Below are 25,903 nucleotides of genomic sequence, written 5' to 3'. Positions count from 1 at the left end.
TACTAGGTCTATGGTTTATTATAAAAGAATGTAACTTAGGAACAGCCAGATGGCAGAAATGCATAGAGCAAGTTATGGAGAAGGGCGTGGAGCTTCCATATCCCCTCCAGGAGCACCACTCTCGCTGAATCTCCACGCGTTCACCAACCTAGAAGGTCTCAGAATCCTGTCCTTTTGGATTTTTATGGAATCTTTAATTCCATAGGCACGAATGATTCATTACAGCCCCTCTTCCCACCCTGGAGGTCAGGGGTAGGACTGAAATTTCCAATTCTTCAAACACATGTTTGGTTCTCCTGGCAACCAGTCCCCCATCCTTAGGTGCTTCTGAAAGTCACCTCACTCACATAACACAAGACACCTTTACCACTGTCAACACTTAAGAAATTCCAGAGGTGTGGGAGCTCTTGAGCCAGGAACCATGGAGGAAGACCACATGTATATGAGGAATATTTTTTGATCATCTGAATGAACAAATATATATTTCTTATAAATCACAAAAAGAATCAAGTTTGAGTAGTGACATCAACAAAATTGCAAGATAGGAAGACCAGCCTCTCCTTCCCTCAGGAAGACACTCACAAGCCAATTGCCTTTGTAAGAAATCCAGAAACCAGTTAAAAGTTTTAGGCACCAGATAAAAATTTACATGAGGAAGGGAAACAAAGGAGTTGCATCTTAATCTCTTCCCAATCTTTTGATGTGACCTTGTTCCACTATGACCTGATGATCCTTTTCCAATCTGAAGTACAGTCCAGGAGCCTCTGTGTACACTGTGGTGGGACATACATTTCTCTGGCAAGTTGTACCAAGAGGAAATTGAAAGCCTTATTTTACAAATTCTAACCCTTTGGTTTGATTTATAATGCTTTCTCAGGCAGGGTCTGGCCCATAATATGCGTATGCCAAACCCAAAGCACCAGCAGTTGTTTTTATCTTAATCGGTGGAAAATATAACCACAAATGCATACACAGGGAGAAATGATTTGTGACGTCTGAACCAGCAGTACAAGTAATGTGCAAAATTAGGTCTCTGTGCTTTTCTGATTTTTCCCATTCAGACTCTTTTCTTCCCCCTGACATTAAGCACCACTCTGGTGGAGTTGGAGAAAAGAAGCACAGGGGAGTGGGACTTGGTGACCAACACTTTCCTGCCACTAATGAATCATGTCCCTCTGGCACATTGTCATCTCTCTCCTCATCAGATTTCTCATCTGTGAAAGTGAGCTGTCATCATACAATGATGACAACAACAATGACTGTAACTCCTAGGGGCTTTCATGTAACAGGCATTGTCTCAGCCATGAGGTCGATACTCTACTTATCCTTGGTTCACAGATGAGGAAACTAAGAATCAGGGAGGATAAGCACCTTGCTCAATGGCAGGCTGGGTGGGAGGTGATGCTGGAGCAGACCTTGAACTGGGGCTGCCGGTCTCTGCATTGCCCGCTCAACCACTACTCTGTACAGTCAGAAGGCTGAGATCTAAGGCCAGAAATTGTGGACCTGCTAGGTATTAGGCACCTAGCAGGGGGTTGTCACACATTATATCACAACGGCTTTTTAGTCATTATTCTCTTTTTTTAAAAAAAAAGGAATCAAAGACCAGAGTAATTGAATCACCTAATCAGAACCACAGTGAAAGTTGAGTTCATATCCAGTCTTCTCTGTTTACAGTGTCCAGACTCTCCACTGCTTCACGTTGTCTACGGTCTCTCCCCACTGTGACCATCAGGCGGGGTGCTGGTGCAGTGGCTTGAAATGCTCAGTGCTTCTATTCAGTCCCAGCCTTCAACTCCTATTACCATAGCTCATTGATATAGAAAAATCCATCATTAATGACTGCCATGATAATTTACACTTTGTCATAGAGAAGTTATTGGCAGGAGAGGTTCCATTATTTTTCATTTTTGGTATGTGTTCAGAGCCTTTGAAAATGTATTATCTAGTTTGTTTTATGGAAACAATTAAGTATAAAGTATTAATAGGAAGACAGCTTTTCCAGAGAGCCTGGGAGCCATTCATTGAAGGTAACAGTTTTAGAGCTTTGCAAACCAGAATACTGAGCCTACTCACTGTGGCACTCTGGACACACTGCTTAACTTCACTGAGGTTCGGTCTCTTTGTCTGTTACCGGGGCATGGTGATACTGCCCTCAAAGATTGCTACAATAATTTAATTAGGTAACAAATGGCATTTATATCTGCTTTTGCTTAACACATTATGTTTGAAGATAGCAAAATCTGGGGTGTAGGCCTAGAAATACAGAGTGAACACTCAAGGAATGACCCTTCTTTTCCAGTGCTGTCTTTTTAAGGGGTTTCACTACCACTCCCAGGGGTCAGGGAGGAGCTGTACTCTTATCCGAGGGACGGTGCGTCCTAAGGGTGAGGCCAGTAAAATTAGAGTCAGATAAATGAAGTCCAGTCCTCAGTTCTTCACATACTAATTCTGTGATCTCGTCAAATCACTTAAATTCCCTGTTCTTGTTTTCTCATCTGTAAAATAGGAAAAGTAAAAATACCTATTCTGCAAGAGCTAAACATACTTGTTTAGCCGTTGTGGTTATACAGGAGGATGCTTCGTCATTTCTCCCCTATTTCATTTATTCCACAGCAAGGTTGCTGCTGCTGCTGGCTTGTGTTTCTTCTAATTTGTAATCACCAGAAAGTGCTTGAGAGCTCCAATATTCACTACTTTTACAAAATGTAGCACATTCTCAGTTAAATATGTTGACATTATTTTAAAGAGATTATTTATCCTTCTGTGACACCATGTGATACACTTATCATTATGTGACATTAATTCCATTATTTAACTATTTTAATATTCTATTCAAGAACTGGCAGTGTCCATGGACCAGCCATTAGAAGAGTAATTTTTCTGTAGTCGGTGATCTTCTGAATTCAACTTTACTCCTCTCTCTTTTTGACCATTTGAATTACATCTTTATATTGCTTAGGTTTGGTGTGTGTGTGGGTGTGTGTGTGTGTGTGTATAGGGGGTTCCCTTCAGTGGTCCCATTATTTTTATTTTGGGGCCTTTTGGGAATCATTATTAAAGAATTTGATGTAGAATGCCACTGTTGTATTAATAGACTGACGCATTCATCAAAATAGATCTATCTGAAGCATTCAGTTTGTGGATTTGTACTCCTGATACACTAAAATAAGAAATGTTAATTTCTTGCAAACTATTACTAGATGATTTTAAATATTTGCCAAACAGGAATGTCTGTTTCCCTGTGAGGCATTTCCATAATAAAATCCTGGCACCATAGCTGAAGAGGATAGTTTTATATAAACAGAGAAAAACAACAGCAAGTATTTTCCCCAAGGACAGTTTTAGCTACAATTTACCAATGCTGCTTGGTTATTTCTGTCTCATTTTATGCCTTTGTTTTGAAACATAACGCAGTTTTACCTGGATACACTCCCGGATCATCAGGAATTAGCTCAGTATGTTGCCTGGCTCTGCTGAAGGCAAGACCTCCAGAGATTCAGGAGGCTTCACCACCCCGCCCTTTGCCCACCGACGTCTCCAGAGGGGAGCAAAGGGTTAAGGATTATTGAAGAATAGAGGAGAGGGGAGGGAGCCCCGAGGAGGCCCGGGAGCAGCAGGCCTCGCCTCCAGGTCCAGCTTTCATCAGCAGCGCTGCGCGCGGTGGAGCTCTGAGGGCTGCTGTGAATTTGGAGGAGGGATGCTGCTGCCAATTTCTGGGACCACGGCTGCGAGGAGTGGGCGTGGCTTCGGCTGTGTGGATGCTTGTTAGAAAAGATGCTGGGCGCTTTTCAGTGAGCAGTCAGGGCTGTGGTGTGTGTGTTTGTGTGTGTGAGAGAGGGAGAGGGAGAGAGACTGAGAGAGAGAGAGAGAGAGATTGGGAGGGAGAGAGAGAGGGAGGGAGAGAGAGAGAGAGAGGGAGGAAGAGAGAAGGGAGGGAAGGAGAGAGAGAGAGACTGAGAGACCCAGAGGTGCTGAAGACCCAGACAGAGCTGGGAGAGGGACTGAGAGCAGGACTGGAGCGCTCGGAGAGCCACTCAAGATCCTTTGCGGGAGCCCAATAAATGTGAACATGGGGTCTATCACCAGAGCTGTCCTCAAGACGCTACTTCTGTTATCTACTCCAAACTGGAACAAGGTTTTAGCTGGAAATTCCTGTAAGTATACAGCAAATGATTTAAAACTTGCAGGGGGCCTCTCTGCAAAACTTTAATTCTATTTTTTATTATTATTATTATTATTATTATTATTATTATTATTATTTATTTGCAGTTGGAATTACTGCAAGTGTATTGCTATAAGTGAAGCATCACTTAAAAATCTTGCAAATGTAGCTGGGTTTCCACATGCCATTCCTCCCGGTTTGGTCACAATTTGCAAAGTGTCATTTCTCTTTTTGTCTGTGAGCAGCATCTTATCCTCTGGTCTTTGTATCTTCATTGAGAAAACTCAAGTTCTAGTAAAATATTAAATTTGCATCTTAACCAGGGACTAGCCTGTGAATGTCTTTGCTTCTTCCGTGCTTTAGGATTACTGAATTTTATTGGAATTATGTCTAACAGGAAAACAACTGGCAGACTTTACATTATGCTGCATTAGCTTAGATTTCTGAAGTTTGCAATTTGGCAGACTGGTGGCCAGCTGCATTTTTAAAATGATGCCAGGATAATAACTGAAATGTACTGCAGAATTCAGGAGCAGAATTGGTGGAGGTGAACCTCAGTATTAGGAATTGTGCCCTCACTGCTACAAGAATGAGGCTTGAGCACTCCTGAAAGAAGGGACTTGATTCCTATGTTTTGCTTAAAGAAAAAACATTAAGGTGATTTTTCAAAAGTATTATTCTTTGGGGGTTGAATTTTTAACTTTATAAATTTGTGATTGAATATTATGATTCTGAGTTAATGAACTCAGGGAAGATTTACTAAGACCTTATTTCTAATTTGAGTATCATCCAAAATAATTTGGCAGAACCCCTTCATCCACTTCTCCTTAGAGGTAAGAGAAAGTTTTTTAAAAGTTACCTTTGGCTTCAAATCTCTAAATGGGAGAATTCCCCCCTCCTTGGATCCATGAGCTCAGCAAATACAACTTTTTCTCTCTTTCTTGGATTTTAAAGGAAAAGCTCATCTGCTTTTCAAGAAAGGGCTCTGAGGCCTATTCAGGAATTTATGTCACTGCTGTTCATCCAGGTGTATGTTTGGGGGACACAAATAAGACAGTAGCCAGGCATTTGCTATGTCACGTCCCTGGTGTGCACTGAAGGGCTCTGATGTGGGAAGAATATTATAAATGACCTTCCTGGGGCAAGTCAAATACTCATGAGCACTGCTAGGCCACTGTGCCTTGTTCCATTCCGTATTAGCTCACTTAATGTGTATCTATCACTCTGAAAGAAGACAACTTCACTCGGATGCTGCGCTGATTCAGCTTCTGTTTTAACTTGGGGTGGGGTGTAAGAATCCCAGGAGTCAATAAAATGTGCATATTTTTACCTACTCAAAGTCTTGGAATGCTGTAAATGGTAGCATTTGACAAACATTACAACAAACAATAACAACACACACACACACACACACAGAAAGTTATGTAGAAAAGGCATAAGTAATTCATCCTCCAACTACCGAAGTTTCACAAAAAAGAAAGGCACTAGAGGTCACTCTTACAATGTAAAGCACATCATTTGAAGCATCCTTCCCTTAAAAGCAGAGCTTAAGTCTGGCCTAGAGGCAGTCTTGTCTTTCCAGCATGCTGCCTGTGCTTGGGCTTGAAATCTATTAATGTGATTGATTGGGCTGCTGGGTGTTTACATTTGTCTGTTTTCTTGAAGTCCTATAACAGGCAGATCAAAATTAAATAGCTTCCCTTGTAATGTATCTTTTTTAAAGGAAAGATGAGCTGCTAAGAAGATCTGAGGAGAACAGAATATTCGTAGGTGCTTAGCTCTGGCTGGGCCTCTCCTGACACCTGAAGTTTCAATCTTGTTTCTGTATTCTTTTAGCCTTGGTTTTAGTCTTCAGGAGGTAGTTTAATGCTCTTTTGAACATTCAGTAAAATTAAAGAACCTATAACATTCAAAATTATTAGGAACATTTAAATATTAAAGTTGGAATTCATATTTACCATATATTTTAAGGGTTGACTGTTCTTAAGTGTCAAACATGCAATTAAATGACTTTAGATAATTAAAGTTGCATTTAGTAATTTCTTGTTCCTACCGCATTGACAGTGCGATTTACAGAAGTGGATATAAAAGAAAAAAAATCATTTCCTCATCTTTATTGCACTCTTCAATATTTAGTACGTATTTTGGAGGTGGGGAAGGAAGAAACTTCTACCTAGTACCGAGTCATGGTACTTCCTATGTTGTATCTTTTTTAGGGGGAACAAACCTATATGTTTACCAGCAAGTTTGGAATTCATTGTATGGACACATCAACCAGCCTCAGCACTTTTATAGTGTTGCAATAACTCCAGTAATTCTTTTGGACAAGACTTTATATTAAAACATGAATCAGTCTTGAACACCAGTATTGAAGTCAGGGAGAACAGAATAAAAATAAAGTTAGAGGCCAGTCTCTCAGGTGAATACAAAAATATTTCGCCTTTATTTACAGCTGATTCACCAGGAGCTAATCTGCTATCCACTGATATGCCACGGCTGCCCGAGGCTGCCAGTGTGAAAGTGTCTTTGGGGCAGGACCCTGCAAACCAGGGATAGCTCACGGATTCAGTACACTTTAATTTGAGTGTCAGTTGACCTAATGAATCAACAAGGTAACTTTACATTAGAAGGATTCTGTGCAAACACACACACACATATACATGCTCATGAGTATATGTTCATGTGTGTGTGAGTATATGTGTATACCTGTATAAATATGTGTAAACCAATAGACCCATGTGCTCATCGCATTTTTGGTGGCTCTGCTTACTCCTCTGCTGTCTAAAGATGATATATGTTGAATGGACCGCATTCTTTGCCTGCCAGCACCCTACTTGACATTTCAAAATCATTGAATCAGTCCCAGATCTTTCCTCTTTGTTCTGGTCAAGGTGAGTTTGTTGTTAGATTGAAGGGTTTCCTTCCATGAAAGTTTAGAGAGAGAGCCTTGTGGCAGGGCTTGCTCTTTAATGAGTTGCACAGGCTATCGTTGGTTTCTTCACTTGCCACTAAAACGCATGCACTGAGTGGGGAGTCATCTCTTTATTTTACAGTCACTCTTATGAACCCACAGTTTCCTTCTGAACGTTAAGACATTGTTGGGGGAGGGGCTGACTCACTAGAAAAGAACAGGTGTAAGCAGTGAGGCAAGTAAGAGTGTTGCTTTTATTTTGATTCTTGCACATCATGTGATGGATGCTCTCTGGCTTCAGGTATACTGAGAATATTTATTGCTCCACAAGTAGCCTATAAATGATGTAATTTAGAAGTTAATTTCTTGCTGCTTTCTTTCTTTAAGTAAAGGTTATATCTGATATCTACCCTGAAAGAAGCACTAAAGAATATGTTAAAATTAACATTAGGTGAAGGTAATTACTTGGGTAGATGATCAGTCTTGTGGGCTCTGGAATGCCACCTACATGCCACTGGACAGATTCTCAAATTATGAAAACTCAGCCTTGGACTTCTTTCTAGAACCCCCCTTCTTTTCCTCCTCCTCCCCCAGATACCTTCCCATCTCAAAAAATAACTGGATAAAACAGTTAAGTACTGATAAAATACAATTATATGATGCATTATATAAGTAGCTGGGTTTTGGATGTAAATGTGAGCCTGAACTTTGACTCACTTTCCTGACAGTGATACTGATTTGTTTTCGTCAGTCAGGTGCATCCTCCCCACTCCTGATTGTGTGCCCCAAATCAGTTGATAAGGACAGCCTCCAGCTATGGGGATAACACGGTTCATAGCCAACCCGGGGATTGAACACATGACTTTCGTGTGGTGCCTAGTGCTTACTCTAATGTCCTCTAAAATTAATTTCAGAATTTGTATCATAAATAATTCCTTTATGGGAGTGAATCTCTATATCAAGATTGAATTAATTTAGCTCTTCAGTGAAAACAAATTAATAGAATTCTATAATGTCAATTGTAAGATAATTTAATATTTAGTTCAGAGGTTGTGCTATGTGCCATGTGCCAAATCTGGCCCACTGACTTTTTTGTGTAGCCTGTGAGTTAAGAATGGTTTTTACATTTTTAAATGTTTGAAAAAAAATAAACAATTCTTTGTGGCACAGTTCTATGAAATTCAATCTCAGCTGTTCTTCCTTCTCATTAGTAAACCTGTATGGCAAACATTTATATCCCATTATTGTTATATTTTTAACTTAATCAGTAAAATTACTTAAAATTGATTTCCCTTTTATTATATAAGGACCTATATAATATTCTTTACTACTGAGCTCTTTATAAAAAAGTTCATTGACCTTCATTTAAATAATATACAATATAATATGAGACATGGATAGTGTATAAATTGTGTAGTGCTGTGATAAAATTTAGTCTTACTTATTTAGCACACAAAATACATTCTTGAAGAATTGCAGTGGTGAAGGTATGCTCTACTGCCAGGAACTGTAACAGAAGAAGCCTTTGTTAGTATCTTCTTTGTGTGTGTCTTCCTAAAGACTTTATCCTTCAGAAATCTTGTTATTTCCATGGGTATGAATTATTTATAACTATTTGTAAAGTTTCAGCAGTTTTGGTTGCTAAAGAGGCACTTTCAATCTCAAGTAACCGCATTATTATCAGAAGTTCAATAAAGGGTGTAAGTAATTACGTCTTAGATATTTTGAAAGAAAATTCTGTTGTTATTTTATACTTTCATGAGTGTAAAATATTCCACTCCATACTAATCAGGAACTTGCATTTGAAATCACTGATTGTATGAGGAAATCGTCTTAACTTGGAAGAGTGTTCTTGTCCCTATGGCTTTTACAGTAGTAGCTTCCTTAAAATTCTGAAATTGGCAAACTTTCTAGAATAAATTGAAAAATAGATTTTCATTTAAGCACTGCCCACTGAGAATTCATAATAATTAAGCAGGTGCCTTTCACCTACTCATGCCAAGATAATTAATTCGTAAATGCCTTGTCCATTCGAAATTGTATTTAATTTTCATTTCTAAGAGCTGATGATTGGCCTTATTTTATTTACGTTACATTGTTTATGACAGTGTTTTTAAAAAGTTTAAGTTAAAAAATATGATGGGATATAATATTTTAAAAATTCTTTTGATTGGAATTTCATTGTGCCATTTTTTCCCCCCAAATAAATGGTCATATGTTGGAATAATTTATTTTTCATAATACTGTTTATGATGGTTCAGCTCTAATAAAGATTTCTGTCTTATAAAAAGACCAGTTTCCATATCAAAGACAACCTAGGACACTCTCGTAGAGCTTACTTAATGTGACTTACTCTGGGTGTCAACAAGAATGGTGATGGGGCCCATGACTCTTCCACAATAAATAGATGATAAAGGATCATGACACTCGAATTACATGGTTCTGAGGTTTTTTACAACAGAATATCAATCTTGCTTTACAGATACCTATTTTTCACAATTTGATACTGTATTTAGAATCTGAGTCCCCTTGACCTTAGATAAATCAATATTGAGGCCTTAATATTGTCAACTTATGAATCACATGACCAATTAGTCAGGTTATTTAAGAAATCCTTCTCCATCCTATAAAAAAATCTTTTCCTTTCCTCCTTTGTGACTGGAAGTTTACAGAGTGACCTAGCCTCAGAAAACAGTAGGGAGAATAATAAGAATTTATCCAGCATTGTTACATAAGTCCCAGGTATGCGTATTCAGATCGGTAGGTGAATGTTTCTGGTGAAACATTAAACAGTACAGACTTTGATTTTTTCAGTGGCCTGGTGTTTCAGTTATTGCTTAGCTTAATTTTTTTTTTACATTTTTATCGATTCAGAAGTCTTGGCCTCAATAACTTGTTAGTATTTATCTAGAATTATTGTGGTTTTTCAAGTTAACTAGCATGATAAGGAAGGATGGACCTAACACAAAATATGTGTTCAAAACAGAGGATGTTTCATGGATTAACCACAATCATAGAGTGAACTGAGCTGTGTTATTGTTGGTGGTGGGGTGAATTCTCATAGAATATATGGAGCATTGTTTTAATGGGTATTTCAGTTGGGAACTTTTAGAAATATTCTTTAACAACAGATCTTTAAAAACATATCTTGAATTGTGATGTCGTATGCTAAAGTCAGATTGATTTTGGTCCCTTTAAAAAGAAAAAATCTTAGAAAGAGAGATAAATGCCCCAAACTAAATGCAGACAAAAATGATGGCACTTTAGAAGACCTTATGGATATCATTGCAAGTCCTTAAAGGAAGAATGAACTCATCAAAAAGCCTCAATTAATTGAGTATACATAAGTAAATAATTTACCCACAAGATTAATATTGTAATTTGAAGGCTTTGAGTTTTTTTTTATAAGTTTAAAATTTCTTGAGAAATAATGGATACTTTACCCATACCACTATGTTACACTAAATGCAATTCTAAATAACAAAGATGTCATTGACCGTTGGATTATCTTCTTAGTTACTTTTTGGGGGAAACTTTGATGTCTGAGATTTCAACATTTAAATTTCTTCAGTGAGTTCTAAGGCGATCATGTGGGCTTCAATTGGGCATGTTTGTATGTCTGTATGTGTTTATATTTATTTATATGTCTTCTAGAACTAATACATTACAAATTATTATTACTTTAGTTCTCCTGAGGAAAACTGGCATTTAGAAGAGAAAGAGTATGTACTTCATTTTTTTTCTCCCAGTGAATTTTTGTCATGGTTCACAGAAAAGTGGTACTCTGGTAATAAAACTGGAGAAATAGCATAACAGGAGGTAAAAATGAGCCTGTTTATGTTACAGTTAATGAGTCATTCCAATGTAATAATTGGAAAAGTGAGTGAAGCCTGAAAACATTTGACATTTTAAGTAGTTTAAAATTAGTAACTATAAAATTTTTTTATACCATAAGTATTTAATAAAGCAGTGATGAAATTTACCTCTAAGGTTTTTAAATCACAAAGGAAAAAAATAGTGTAGTATGTATCAGTTGGCCTATACCTCTAATTACCTTTTTTATTAAGTACCTCTCATTACTTGGCAGTGCTCTAAGATGTTATGTGCTTCTAAAATGTAAAAGACACGTTTGTTTCTGTAACCATTTTTCCCCCACTGGCAATTATGGTACTTATTAGTGAGGTCACAGGTTGACATTAGTTTAGAAACAGCATGTGAATATATGAATTCACCTGCCTTCCTAAATTACTTTTATTGTATAGTTTTAAGACAAACTACAACCTGTCATTTCATTTACTTAGACTTGCTCTGAAGTTATAACCTATAGAGACATATTTTTTAAATCCTTTGAAGGACACAGTCCTCCTAGAAGTTGCTTGCATGCCTTGGAGTGGTAGATGCCTGGATGACAATGAATAGACGTTTGAACCCTGTGGCCCACGGCTGAGAGCGCCACATTTTCCTCTTAATAGAAACCAATTATATTTGCATATCAGACCCAAAAGAGAGATTTTTTCAGAAAAGTTGAGAAAGTTCAATTTCTCTCTGGACTACTAGCTCTGTTCTAAAAGATTGAATATGTGTGTAGATCTTCAGGGCTTGTTTTTAGTTTTCAAAGATACTGATATGTGTTTGTCTTTTAAGATTATGTTCATCAGCAGATAACCAAACAGAAGGAACTAAATAGAAAGTGGTCAGTAAGGGAAATGAACTGCTGAAGTGAAATAGTCATTGTGTGTGTGTGTGTGTATGTGCATACATATGTTGGAAGATATTGTGGGTGGGAATTGGAATACAGGCCACGTTGGTAGAGAAGTGGAAAACATTGCCCTAGGTGGCACATTTTTAATTAAATATTGTTCAGATATATAATAAGATTTTTAATTGCTACCGTACCATAATAGTCTCCAGTATAGTTTTAAAATAGCATGTGGGATTAAAAAATAGTGAGAGGTCTTTTTGGATCCAGTTTAAACTCATCCCAAACAGAGGGACAGTGTTGCCTTTTTGTGCCCAAAGTGCTTTATTTTCTGGGATATGCCATGAAGACCTCAGGATTCCCCACACTTAGCTCAGCTTCTAGTCAGTCCTAGGGTGCTAGTCTCTATGGCAGACGAAGGCAGAAAACAACAGGAGAAATTTTGACACTTAAAAGCCACTAGGTAAATTGAAATATAATTTAACTCTCTAAGACAATGCAATAAAGTGATGCTGGTACCAAGAGAAGGGCATTCTAAACAGTTGTGCGTCTTTCATGTCACTCACTTTTATCTCTCAAGTTTGGCTGATTTTAAGCAAAAAGACTCTATGTCCAAGGCAGAAAGCTGCCTGAGTGCTCAGCGATCCTCATAATTAAGGATTTATAATATTTACATTTGCCATGTTTTAGATGTTTAGGACTTAATTAAAAGAACATTGCTAAAATAAAAGCAATTCTATCTAAAGTGGTGGGGAGGGAATTCTGTGCAAGGTTATAAAGCTGCTCAGTGAGGCTCTTTTGTTCCATTGTGGGTATGATTTCTGTGCTTATTTGAACTGTTGTACTTTACGTGGAGCCTGTATGATGATCCTGTTAAGAAAACGTCAGGCACCTGTAAAATGTCATAACACAACCTCTTAAGTACCATAAGATGTGTAGCCCTTCCTAAAACACACAAAAGAGGAAATTTGGAGAGAGAACTAGGATACATTTAAGAAAGCAAAGAGCAAACACTGAAGATAACTTCTGGTTTTTTAAACTCATAGCATCCTATAGCATCTAATCACAAAACGGAATATGATAAAATACTTCATAGTCAAATGTCTACTAGAGAAAGGGGAAAAGGAAGCCACTAAAAATATGATGTAGAATTTTAGGTACTAAGAATAAAATTATGATCGCAATAATATGCTGTGCTCGATGTATGAAACTGAGTCATTTGCTGGCATGGCCTTCTAAATGATCATAGTCACTTCTTGAAAGCTTTGATATGTGCTTGCTTATGGAATGTTTCTCTCTATATCTATATCTATATATCCAAATACACATTTGAGGAATCTTAAAAGATGATGACATTTTACAGGAAGATAATTTAAAAAAAAATGCATGCAATTAAAAGAGGAAAATAAAAATTCAGGACTCATGAATGGTCAGAATTACTAAAGACAATGAAAAAGTTTTGCAAATGTTTATAGGCAAAAGAAGAGCAAAGAAGCTACAAGCACACTCTTTATAAAGTTAATGATAAACAGAAGAAAAAAGAGAAAACTGATTTTATTTTTCTTTTACCCTCCATCAAGGAGAAAAGTCTTCAAATGAGAAAATGTAAAATAAAGAAATTGAAGTGCAAAATAGATGAAGGAGTTGAAAATCTCTTCCTGACATACAGAAAGAACTTTGTAGGACAGTTTTCCAAATAGAAAGCAGCGAGCTAGGAGGTGCTACAGAGATGGAGAGGCACGGGGATGGCTGGAAGGGGGAAGGTGCTGTTCCAACTTTATACTCATGTATTTTTTGTCCACTGAACGTCTTCAATCCAAAAGTCATCTGATATCATGGCCTATCAAGTTACATTTGCTATAAATAAAAAAGGAAGCAGAGACAGATAGACATACATTTTCTAAAAAATCAGGTTTGATACTCTACGGTCAGGAACAGGTGAACACTCAAGGTCCTACTGAACTTCTGCTCAGAGAATGGAGAGAGTTCCACGGAGGAAGGAGTGAGAATTGCTTTCAGTAGAAGTTTTCCAGGGGGATTTAGAGGGAAGTGATTGAGGGCAATCAGGCAAAGGGAACAGCAGATGTAAAGACCCTGTGACTGAGGCTAGAGAGCACTTGGAGGGCAGGATTGTGAGGGAGAGAGAGCAGTTACAACAGATAAAAGTGGAAAGATCAGCAAGCACAGAAGAGGAAGATACTTGTTTTCTATGCTAATAAGTTTGAACTTAATTTTGAATACACCTAACAGTGAAATACAGCTCTGAGGCAAGACTTGCTTTCTTTTATGATAAAAACCTGAAAATTTGATTAAATATATCAATGCCTTATGGCAGACTTACCTAAAAATACGATAATATGTGTAGTATTTAAAAATATTGCATGAGTCACAGGAAGTAGTGAGGAAGGAAGGGGACAGCTGCCTCGCCAGTCCTATCAGCCAAGTCAACCCTGGCAATCGCAAAGATGACAGATGCCACAAGCAGATCATCCTCACATCCAGGAAAATGAAAGAGGGAAATGTTCACAGAAGGCTCAGTTCTGCTAACTCAGAAAAACAGAGCACTGCTGGCATCTTCTCTAGAGAATGTTTCAGAGATTAATGATACTACATACATTCTTTCCATGCTCATCTATTTCATGTTGCAATTATAATATATTTATATATATCAGTGTATACGTAAGTGTAAAATTTTCTTCTCTGAATTGTGCTGACACTCCCGTACCCATGCTCCTTGGTACCCAAGGACCTATCCATTCTGTCTAAATTCCTTTGAGACAACAGTTTCAAGAACGGATTCTAAGGGGCTGGAACAGCTCAAATCTCAAAGAGAAACCAACTCCTTTCTGCAAGATTGCAACACTGCCTGACCAAGCATGCTGCCGCTTTGCTTCTTTCCTCTGTAAAACCCCTCTCCCTCCCCACGTTCAGAGATATGCTCCCTTTGGGCAATGTATTAGTCTGCTTGAGCTGCCATAGCAAAAGACCACCGACTGGGTGACTTAAACAACAGAAGTTTACTTTCTCAAAGTTTTAGAGGCTGGAAATAAGAGATTCAGGTGCCAGGTGGATTGATCTCTGGTGAGGCCTCACTTTCTGACTTGTAGATGGCCACCTTCTCTCTGTCCTCACAGGGCCTCTCCTCTGTGTGTGCGATATGTCAGAGAGAGCGTTCTGGTGTCTCTTCCTCTTCTCATAAGGCCACCAGTCCTATCCCATTAGGGCTGCATCCTTATGATCTCATTTAATTTTATTTTTCTCCTTTTTAAAGGCCCTGTCTCCAAATACAGTCACATGGCGGGTTGAGGATTCCCTGTATGAATATTCAGGGAGGACATAATTCAGTCCATAGTAAGTGCTCTCCCTGTCTCAACTGCCCTTGGTATTTGGGAGAATTTTTGAAAGTTCAACAGCAGATATATTGCTTTGACCTATTCAAACCTATCAGGTGAGTGAAGTCGTCTTCAGGTAGAACCACCCTCAGTGGGTTGCTGGGATCACACGCAGTGTGCTCGTCCCCCAGCTCCCACTGCTTGGTTGCCAAGGGGTGCTGCCCCTCCCCGCCCCACCTCTCTTTCCTCTTACCTGCTCCTGGTACTCTCCAACTGCTTCTGCTGTGGAGTTTCTGATGTCCCACAGAGGGCTGCATTGTAAGGATACCAAAAAAATGCCTTCCCATCATGTCACACTAGTTTTATATCTTGGAAGCAAGTCATTCCCTTTGAGTGCATGATTCTGTTCTAAATAATCCTTCCAGCAAGTCTTAGACACAGATGAGACAATACTCTACTGTCCTCTATTAAAGTTACCTCTCTATTTATCACCTGCACTCACACAGCTATTACCACAAATACTGTTTTATCCCCCTCCAAATTATTTTCTCCTTAATGGTACCAAGCTCCCAATGTGTTGTGATTCGCTCTCCGTGTTTCTCACGTCCCCTCCCCAAAAGTTGATTTTACAATTTGTTTTCTCTGGCACTTTTCCAATTCTAAGCTCTAAACTCAGAGCACACATATTCTCCCCTTTTTTCCTGTGATGCCTTCTATGTCTAGCTAAAAAACAAACAAAACACAAGTAAAACAAACGAGCAATCATCATTATAATAACTACTTTAAATTCAATTTAAAATTTGTCTGATTTAAAATTTGTAGAATGCCCTCCTAGCATTGGGAACTGGGACAGATGTTTGCCATACATTGTTTCACTCAATCTTAACACAGCATCTGTTCACACCCGTCTTTTCTCTTATGCATATTTTCCCATCCTCTCCAGTGCATTCCTCTTGTGGCTAAATAATCTTTGTATTTATCTTTTTAAATGGCACTTAGTAACTTATCATGTGGATGCGTTCTTATTTAAACATTCCTCTATTTTGAACCAATTGGTTGTTCACTAATTTATTTTTAAATTTTCTTAGTCTGTCAGTGTCTGCTTCTAGTAGTGTACAGCTATATTAAGATTTCTGTAATTCTCTAAGATCACAGTATCTTAAGCCATTTACAAATGGCAGTGTCACGAAGTGTTCAATGTCTTTGTCTCATTTTAGTGAAAATCTAAGTTTATTTTGGAAGGAGAAATTCAAAGCAATAGCTGTCTTACACCCTTCCCTTTCCTGCTCAAGAATTTATAACACTTGAAGATGGTTCTGTGTCTCTTCCAGCAGTATCATTTGTTCAAACATAAATCAGAGGTGGTGGGTAGAGATTGCCACATTTGACAGATCGCAGAAGCACATCTGTCACCCTCCAGGAAACCTGCTCACTCATCAATTGGTCTTGTCAGTTACACACATAACCGTCTCGTCTCTGCAGCCCTCAGCAGCACCACCAATCATCCCTCCGTGTGTCCCTCTCAGGAGTTCGGTGCCCGTGGCCTCTGATGGGCTGTTGCAAAGGCAGGTTTTCAGTTGTAACCATGAGCCTAGTGTCTTCTCCAGAAGGTATGAGTCAGTATTTATGGGAAGAACCTCGTAACTGCCATATCAACTCCTCCCTTGGTACTGATTTTAATTTCCCTCTGGCGTCATCGAGTTTCATCTGCCTTAAAAAATATATATAATTTCTTCCATCTTTTTGAGAAAAATTTCAACATCTCAAGAAAACAGACTTGTCTTCCTCAATACTTTTATTCTCTCCTTAGTCAGGAAAAGCAACCTATGTTTAATGAAGATTGTATTGAAAAAGAAAAGCTTCAGATTTACAATTTCATTGAGATTTTACAATGTTCAGTAAGAACTGTTTCCACATAGCTAAATGTTGAGCCAGTCTCCCGGAGAGTAGATGATTCTGTGAAATATCTGATGTGTGTTTGAATGGTGTTCATTAATCCCAGTTTCCTTCTGAAAAAGAAAAATATCAGACATTCAGGGCACTTTGTGTCTCACTCTTTCTCTGACTGTTGACCCCTATTCATCTAGTCCAGCTCTCTTTATATCTATGCCTGAGGCTCTTTACAATTTCCTCCTTACTCTGCACAAGCAGTACACTGCCCCTTTAAAAATTTGCTCTGTTGAACAAAGCAATGAGATAGATTTTATATTATCTTTGATATAACAATATTGATGAGCTTTCTAGTTCTTGACATACCAATATTGAATGTTTTCTAGTTCTCTAGCTTCCCAATCACATGGGTAAAAAATATTAAGGGAAAATGATTTCATTGGACATTAATTAATTGGCTCTAAATGAATTTATTCTTAGTTTGTACAGTCCACTTTTGGGGTGAACTTCTGTGACTCTGCACTTAAGCACTCTTTCACAAAGTATTTCTTCATAGTTCTATGGCTCTTTGCTTGGAACTAATTGGCTATTGTTGAAAATAAATGTATTTAATTACAAATTTCATCTGCTAGGCAAAATACCAGGTTGAAATACCATCCGAGAATTGAAATTTATTGCATCTTCTAGAATGAGCCATATTTTTTCAAATTAAAATATACAATTGATGCCCAGAACTGAATGTTTAGCATTTTTAGCAGAGTGATTTGAACTGAAAGTTATGATCAGCTTTTATTCTTTATGTTCAGCAAGCATCTCTTAAGCCATACATCCTTCTAAGTGCAAAGATGTAAACAGAGTTAGTCCTTATCTGTCTACCGGTTGCCATTTCAGGGATTCTGCTTATTTTCTTATTTTTTAAGTGAGCTTCCAGTGTGATGCACAGAAAAACAAATCAGAGTTACTCCAGAGTTCCCAGATTTTGGAGGGTGAGTGGACTAGGTAAGGAAATTATCTGTCCATCTGTTCAGCCTTTAAAACAGCTACATGTGAGTTTCTTGTTCTAGTCAGAGTAGTGGGGTAAAAATCATAAATCCCTGCCATTCAGAGGCCCGAAAACCATATGGGGAAGACAGAAAGACATGCCTTAAAGTAACTCAAATGAAAGAAAAACTATGGTACACGCTACAATCTAGATTCCTGATGTAATTCCATTCTTATTTATTTGGTAACCAATGTGTTTCCTCTCATTTCCTTTAAAAATCAATATATGACCAGTAATATTACTAGAGTTGTAAGATGAGTTATTGTATTTTTCATTGACTGTGAGTTGGTGGTCTGGGAATTTATCCCCATGAATTACACTGGGTGGATATGTTCCATATTAAATGAACCCTGTAATTGCATTCTTTGGGGCTCTGGTTGTTTTTCAGTTGGCACTGATGATTTAGAGACTTAAATTTAAGAAAGAAAGAAAGAGTAGCTAAGAATATTATGAAAATTCTTAGTGAAATAATGTTTGCATTGCCTAGACATATTTAGCTTCAGACAAGCAATTACTTTTCACTGGGTTGGGTCTATTAAAGTCTTCCTTACCCTTGTAATTTGAGGCTTCTTGGGGTTTCACATTACTTTGCTCATTTTATTCATTTATTCACTCAACAGATATTTAGTAAGCCTCTGCATTTAGTAAGCCTCTGCTACCTACTCGTGGTACTTCAGCATCGGTGGTTTTGAAATGTTATAATGGTCAGAGTCAGTAACTTCTTGCTAACAGTGGAGAATGGAAGTTTTGACTCCTAGATACTTGAAGCTTTTGAGATCATGTTTTATGGCTAAGATTTTGATTTTCTTACAAGGAAATGTACAGTATTGTTCAGGGTGCTTACAGGGTGGCCAGTTTTACTACAGACAGTGTGCTCAGTTGCTGTCTTGGCTAACTCTTAATCAGCCCACACTGAGCTCAAAGCTCAGCATCACCACTTTCTAGTTCTGCAGAAAAGCACAGCAGTGTGATGGGCATGATGAGAGAGAGAAATACAAGGCATTTGGGCTGATTATAGGCAGAGCATCAGAGCATCAAAGGAAGAAAGCTCTTTCTTGGACAAATAGAAGAGCCAGGAAAGGGAAGTCGAGGGAAGCGTATTTCAGTTAGAATGAGCCTCGGAGTTTGGAGCATTTGAATGCACCACGAGTAATCCAGAAGGACTGGCCAAAAGTGAGGAGTGGCAGCAGATAAAGCTAAAGAAATAATCACAAAGCATCCCAGGTTATGAGTCTTATATGTAAAGCAAAGACCTAAGTATTCCCTAGAGGGTCATCTTAATGTTAGAAGTGTTACGTGCACACGTGTGGGGGACACTGATTAGATTTGCATTTTGTAAAGTTAAGGATGGAATGATGAGGGGAAGGGAATGGAGTCTATCTTGGAAACAGAATCAGATATTTAGCTGGTGATTTAATTCCTGTAAGAAGTAATAAGAGCCCCAGAATAACCAAGACAGTGACACTGACAACAGACTTGCTCCATGTAAACATGTAAGACTGACAGAACACCAGGACTGATTGAACCTAGAGAAATATGAGGGCAAGGAATGGTCAATTCCAGTTGGTGGCTTTACTTTTGTTTTATTATAACTATATTTATATGCCAAAAAGTGTAACGTGCTTTTTGTATGTAGCTGCTTTCCTTCTGAATAAGGAATTTTAATTCATTTCTATCGTTTCTTTTTTTTTTTATTCTCTTCCCCACCCTCTCTACAAAGGATCATGTTTGAATTTTTTTGAGATTGTGTGTAATATGTATGATGCGATATTTTATGAAGTTCTGTGCCATGGTGATATATTGAGTAAAATCTTTTTGAAATAAGGCTCAGAGTACTTTTTGGCATCACATGTTGTTGCATTTTAATGACATCTCTTATTTTTGGAAAGAACAAGAGTAGATTCTGAATGGAAGTTCTCATAGAACATTCTTCTTCCTCATCACTGATAACTATGATGTTTTCCTGTCTCCCACTCAAATGTCTACCCACCCCACCCAGATGGCTTAGAAAGTAGAGATTCAATACTCTCTCCTTATGACAAAAGGTTGAATTCCTGTAGTTGGGTTGATTTTGTAGTTGAGTTGTTTAAATGCTTCAGGACAAATAAAGTATGGGTTGAAGTTTCTATCACTTGATGTGTAAAAAGAGGGCATAGATAAATTGGAAAAGTAAAGTTCGATTAAAATTTTACAACATGCACTTTAAGTTATGTTTAATTTAATTAAAGAAACGTTTAGTTAAGTGCCTTCCATGTTGAAGCACGTGCTAGAAAACGGGTATATAAAGAGTATAGACTCTGCTCTCTACATGGAATAGAGAGAAATGGTACAGTTCACTGCAGTGGTACTAATTGTACCATTTTTGGAAATGCCTCATCAAGTCCATTTCTTTTGCTATATTAAGGATTCAGAAGCCATATGTGAATGCTGTTGAATTACTGACCATCTTTGATACCCCAGGCATTGAGAAGAGCCAAGGTAATTGCCCCTCCAGAGAGCTTTAATTCTCCAGTGTGTTTTGCAAGGTTATACAGTCTTGTGAGATTTAAAAATCTGTGGCAGGAAACATTTGAGGCTTACAGTTGCTCTCCAGTGGCAACTGTTACATTTTTAAAATATACTCCTGGACATACCTAGCTATGAAGAAAAACCCTGAAGATTTTTACTCAACAAAGCAGTAAAGAAATAACCTTCACTAACTTAGAAGTAAACTCAGAGGATTTATGAAAAATAAGAAGAAAAGCTCTATTTTAAAAAGTATTTTAGTATTTTGAACATCAGAATTTCAAGAACAACAAAATCAGCAACTGGTCTTTAACAAGCTGTTTTAATTGATGATAATCATTTAGCTAACTCTCTTGGCCACTTACATTTAAGCATTTGTAACCCATTACTATTTAATTTGAATTTTGCTTAAAACCAGCAAACATGTATTCAAAATTCTATTAGGTAGGAATGCGCCCTACCCATATTAGTGCTCTACATTGCAAAGAACTTGAGGTATTGAATGAATTGCAATAAAAGATGATTATTTATATTTATTTTTTACTCAACCACAGTAGTATATTTAATTTATTATGTTGCAGCTTTAAAAAATAAAAGGGACTTCCATATGTGCATATTATGAGCTCCATATGTGCGTATTATGAGTTATTTTACAATGGAAATTAAATCCTTAGTGCTGAGGAATGAGTCAGTGATTTTACAGAATCTTGATTCCAGTCTATCGCTTAAACTTCTTCCAAGTTAATTTAAATATATATTCTCAGACTATGAAATAATGGATTGTTGTCACTTAAATTAGTCAACATTTACTAAACAAAAAGAAGCCCAGAAAGTTATGATTGATAGATAGACAGATAGATAGATAGGTAGATAGGTTTCCACTCTGCTAATGGTTGTATGTGATCATCCAACATACTGTTTTCAGATCCCTTCATCCAAAGATTCCAAATAACTCGCTCTTTCTGATTTTATTTGGCATTTGCAACATGTAAAAATGTTTTAAATATTTCTTTGAAAAATATTACTCATACCACAAGATCTGATAAATCAGATACTAACCTAGAAGCCAGAGATCATGTCTGGCTCTTCTGCCCCCTCTTCTTTGTATCAAATGTGTTATTTTTTCCTGACAACCCATGGTCAGAAACCCTACAAGACACTTGGATTTCTCTGCTACCTTCAGCCATCTATTCAAGTGGTCACAAATTACTGGGTCTTCCTTCTTCAGTGTCTCTGCATCCACCCCTTGCCTTTCGTTTTACTGTCACAGTCAGAAAGATGGAGCCTTTCAACTAAACTGTCAGGCTGAGAATTTAGACAGGGACAAGAAACGTGTGAACAAAGAGTTTCAATATATTATTTTAATTACTATGCAAGAGTCTTAGATGTGGTACCAGGAGGACAAGGAGGACACTTGAGCCCAGGGAGGTCAGATGATGGCTCTTTGTGTAGAGGCCATTCTCAGCTGACAGCCTCAGCAGTAGCACAGAGCAGTGAACCTGAATAGAACTGCTAGTTTAATCAAAATGTAATAGTCGAGTTTAACCAAAACATAATCATCAAAATGTTATAGTCCTGGAGCATTCATATGAAGGGTTGCTGGGATGGGGGTGAGTAGAGTTGAAAATGAATTTAGAATGGGTGCTCCAGGTTTTATGGACGGTGCTTAGATAATTTAGGTTACCCCATTCACATGTAGGCGGAGAGGCAGTGCTGGGAACGAGCCAGAGCCTCAGTTCTAGGGTTGAACCAAGTGGAGACATTCATTAGAATCTGAAATTAAGGCAGAAAACCAGTAAGTGGAGTGACCACATTGTGGAAGTAATAGGTGGCTGTAGCCATTTGCTCTTCAAGGGCCCAGTTGTATGCAGGGATATTGGCCAACTGGCTTGTAAACCGTCTCCAGGACCACACTCCCATCAGTGAGGATATCTTCTGAGATGCAGACCCTCAGCTCTCTTATCAAGCAAAGGAGTGTGCATGGTGGGCTTTTAACATTGATTATGGATTGGGGAGGAGTGGGTAGGGCAGAAATGATGTTCAAGTGAAATTCGTACTGTACGGATTCATCTTTCCTGATTGTGACTCAGTGTTATCTAGAACCTGGTAGAGATTATTATTTCTTTTCTTTTCTTTTCTTTTTTTTTTACAGTGTTTTATCTTCAAAAAATTAAATTAGCCAGCATTTTGAAGGCGATATCTGTAATATCAAAGATGCATTTAAAGAAGGCTCACAACAGAGAATATGTTCCATTGTTGTCTGTTATATAGAGAACTTTGCCTAGCCCACATCAGGTCCACTTAGGATAATGTACTCAATGTACTTGCTCAAATAACCCTTTAAAAATTCAGGCAATAAAGTAGGAGAGTTGTGCTGGTAGCATAATATAGTCATTAAAAGTAAAGATGTTGAAGAGGAAAAAAAAGCCCGAAGTCTTCAGCAAGAAATTTAAATTCTCTGACCTTCAATTCCCCATCTAGAAAACGGAGATAATATCTTCCTCACAAGGTTGTTGTAAGGATTTAACGTGACCAAGACGTAGCATGCAATACTGGTAACTATTATTGTTATTAGCATTTTTCTCTAGAGGGCTCCAGTTAAAATATCACTGGTACATTGGCTTGCATCAGGTCATCCTATTAATGCCTCAGTTGCTACCTGTAAGTCATTTTGCAGTAGGTTAGATGCTGTGACATATGTCAGGGAAGTACCTGAATGATGGGTCAAGGAGAGGATGTCTTTTATATTGGAGTGGTGATGGTGTGAACAGGTCACTAATACTTCGTCAACTCAATAGCATTTTGTAGGAACTAACAGGAAAATGATAACTTATATACAAGAAAACAAAGTAAACACTATACTTCATTCTTTCTAATCCAGAGAAGTGAGAGTAGAAGTATACAAAAAGTTACCGTAAAAAAGAGAAAATTTTTGAATGAGACTATTGAGTTTTATCTTTTATTATGGGAATAATCAGTTTTTAAGTGTGGCTGTCTTGGAAAGCAACATGACATATCATGGCCACTTGTAATATCATCATCATATTAAAAGCGCTAAGTACTATTTTAAGCTAATTATTTTAAGTACTAAAGTCAAATGACAAATATTCAAAGATTTTTTCAAAAATTGTGTTTGGAGGCCAGAAGCAAATCATGGTGGGTTATGCAAAAATTGAAACATGTATTTTCTATTTTTAAATAATTTATCTAATTCAAGAAAGTACACATATCTAAGGTAATATTAACAATTTACAAAGTATGTATACTCATCATATACATTAAAAGAGCAGAAAGTAAATGAGTTACCAGGATTTGGTTTAGTTACAGAGGACTGTTATCAGGATGTTGGCAGGGTTACAGTAATTTTAAAAAGAGACGAAGGACCTAGAAACATCAAGGGTGCATCTTGTGGTCTCTTCTAAGTCTTGGAGTCCTCTCCAAACTCTCATGTTTATTAGCAGAGCTACTTTGCAGCCAAGGCCCTCAATTCTGTTCTTGCTGTCAGTCTGGAGTAGTTCTCAGCTCCTAGAGACCACTCTGTGGTACAAAACACATGGCAGTTTGCTCCTACAAGTGGGAAAGATTTTTCTCATACTTCATGTCCTCTCTGACTTCTTTGTGTCTTTAACCTTTAAGACTTTTTTGAAGGGATTCCTTGATCAGGTCATGACCACCCAGGATAATCTCACTTTTGAGTAACTAAAAGTTGAGTAAATTAGGGATCTTATTTAATTAATTACATCCCTAAATCCTTTTTGCTCTGTAATGTAACACGATCCCAGGAGTGATATGCCATCACATTTGCAGGTTTTGCCTGCACTCGAGGTGGGGGAGGGTTGTACAAGGTTCTACAACAAGGGGCTAGAATCCCCGGGCCTGCTGAGAGGCTCACACACCTGGCTATGGGGCCGTGATGCTACCTACGTTCAAGGAGAGCAGGGGCTGGAAACATCTAAGTGTCCTTGAAACTGTGGTGGTTCTTGGTGGGAGTGTGGCCTTGTTGGAAATAGGAAGGTTCCACAGCTCAGAACTGGTATCAGCCTGTTCCCCCGTTGAGCTAACTCCCACCTGCTCAGCCAGCTTTTAACTAAGCTGTCAAAAACAGTGCAGGTCAACCCCAGAGGCCAGCCAGGCTTGTCCCTTGCTCAGTTATGAAATCAAACACAATAATCTCAGCCAATGAAATGGAAATATCCTCCACCTAACTTCATGTTATTACTCAGAGAAGCTTATTCTGTTTCGTTAACTTGGTTCCCCCTCCACCTGCAACCCCTTGCCCCTTAGTTAAAATAACTATTTATTAAAATAGCTCTATGGATTCACCCATTAAAATGCATTTATCTGCAGAAGATTTTCTTATCACAGGACTTGAACCTTCATCTTTAAGTGTGATATTTTGAGATACCAATAACAACTCTCAAAATAATCTGGTAATAAAATGGAATATTTGTTCAGAAATACCAAAATATCACCTAATATGACTAGAAAAGGAATTGAATTGAGGCTTACCCAATTTTCCCTCCAGGAATCAAAGTCTAAAACATGGCAATTTCAGGTTGAAATTATCAGTTAATGGAAATAGCACATACTTAGGAGGTCACCGTTGCTGTGGCTTCACGCACGTGTGATGTTGCCAGGCACAGCATGAATGCCTCGAACATTCTAGCTACATCATCAGAGGTGTCTAAATGAAGAGATGCCCGTGTTCTCTGAGTCCTTTCCACTTTCCTTATGAATCATGGCTGCTCAATTTCTGCACTATGTGCAGTCTTAAATTCTATTTTTCTGGAGTAAATGAAACAACTCTAAAAGTTAAAAGATATAAAGAAAAATACGGCTTTCAGAACATTTTAAGTTCTTCCTTAATAGAAAAACAATGCATCCCAAGAACATTTAACTTCCTTTTTAGGTTAATAATTCTGTGCCACTTTTTTAGAGAGAAAATATCAGTGTGACTAGGCATGTTAAGTGCTGCCCACTCTTTCTCCTTCTCAAGGGTTAAGTCTTATAATAAGATTTTTATAAGAGATATGCAGCTAAATTTTAGTCAGTTCCAACTCTTGAAATTTTTGAGTTTATAATAATAATTACTTCAGGTGGAATAACAGACACTCACATAGTACTTACTATATACCAGGTACTAGTGCCCTTTATATGCTGACTCATTTAATTCTCAGAAAGCCCTGCTTACCTTAGTACTGTCATTATCCTCATTTAGAGATGGGGGAATGCAGTTTTAACAAAGTGCCTGAGATCAGTCAGCAGTTGGCAGAGGTAGGACCTAAGCCCTGGGGGATGGCTCTGAAGCTACACTGATCATCACTATGCTATGTTGTATCTTGGCTTCTGGGCGAGGTAA

At 37.9% G+C, this 25,903-nt stretch overlaps 1 protein-coding gene across 1 annotated transcript in view; it reads left to right on the top strand.

Moving 5' to 3' along the window:
* Nucleotides 1-3,655: 3,655 nt before the first annotated feature.
* The window catches only part of CNTNAP4 (contactin associated protein family member 4), a 224,572-nt gene continuing 202,324 nt past the window's right edge, over nucleotides 3,656-25,903 (top strand). Inside the window, exon 1 of the mRNA XM_010997777.3 lies at nucleotides 3,656-4,157. Coding sequence (XP_010996079.3) covers nucleotides 4,073-4,157 — 85 coding nt within the window. The 5' untranslated portion in view covers nucleotides 3,656-4,072. The remainder of the gene's footprint in view (nucleotides 4,158-25,903) is intronic.

Source organism: Camelus dromedarius, chromosome 9, assembly GCF_036321535.1.
Source record: "Camelus dromedarius isolate mCamDro1 chromosome 9, mCamDro1.pat, whole genome shotgun sequence".
NCBI lineage: Eukaryota > Metazoa > Chordata > Mammalia > Artiodactyla > Camelidae > Camelus > Camelus dromedarius.
Note: the sequence above shows the minus strand (reverse complement) of the source record. Positions and strands in the feature narration are given on the sequence as shown.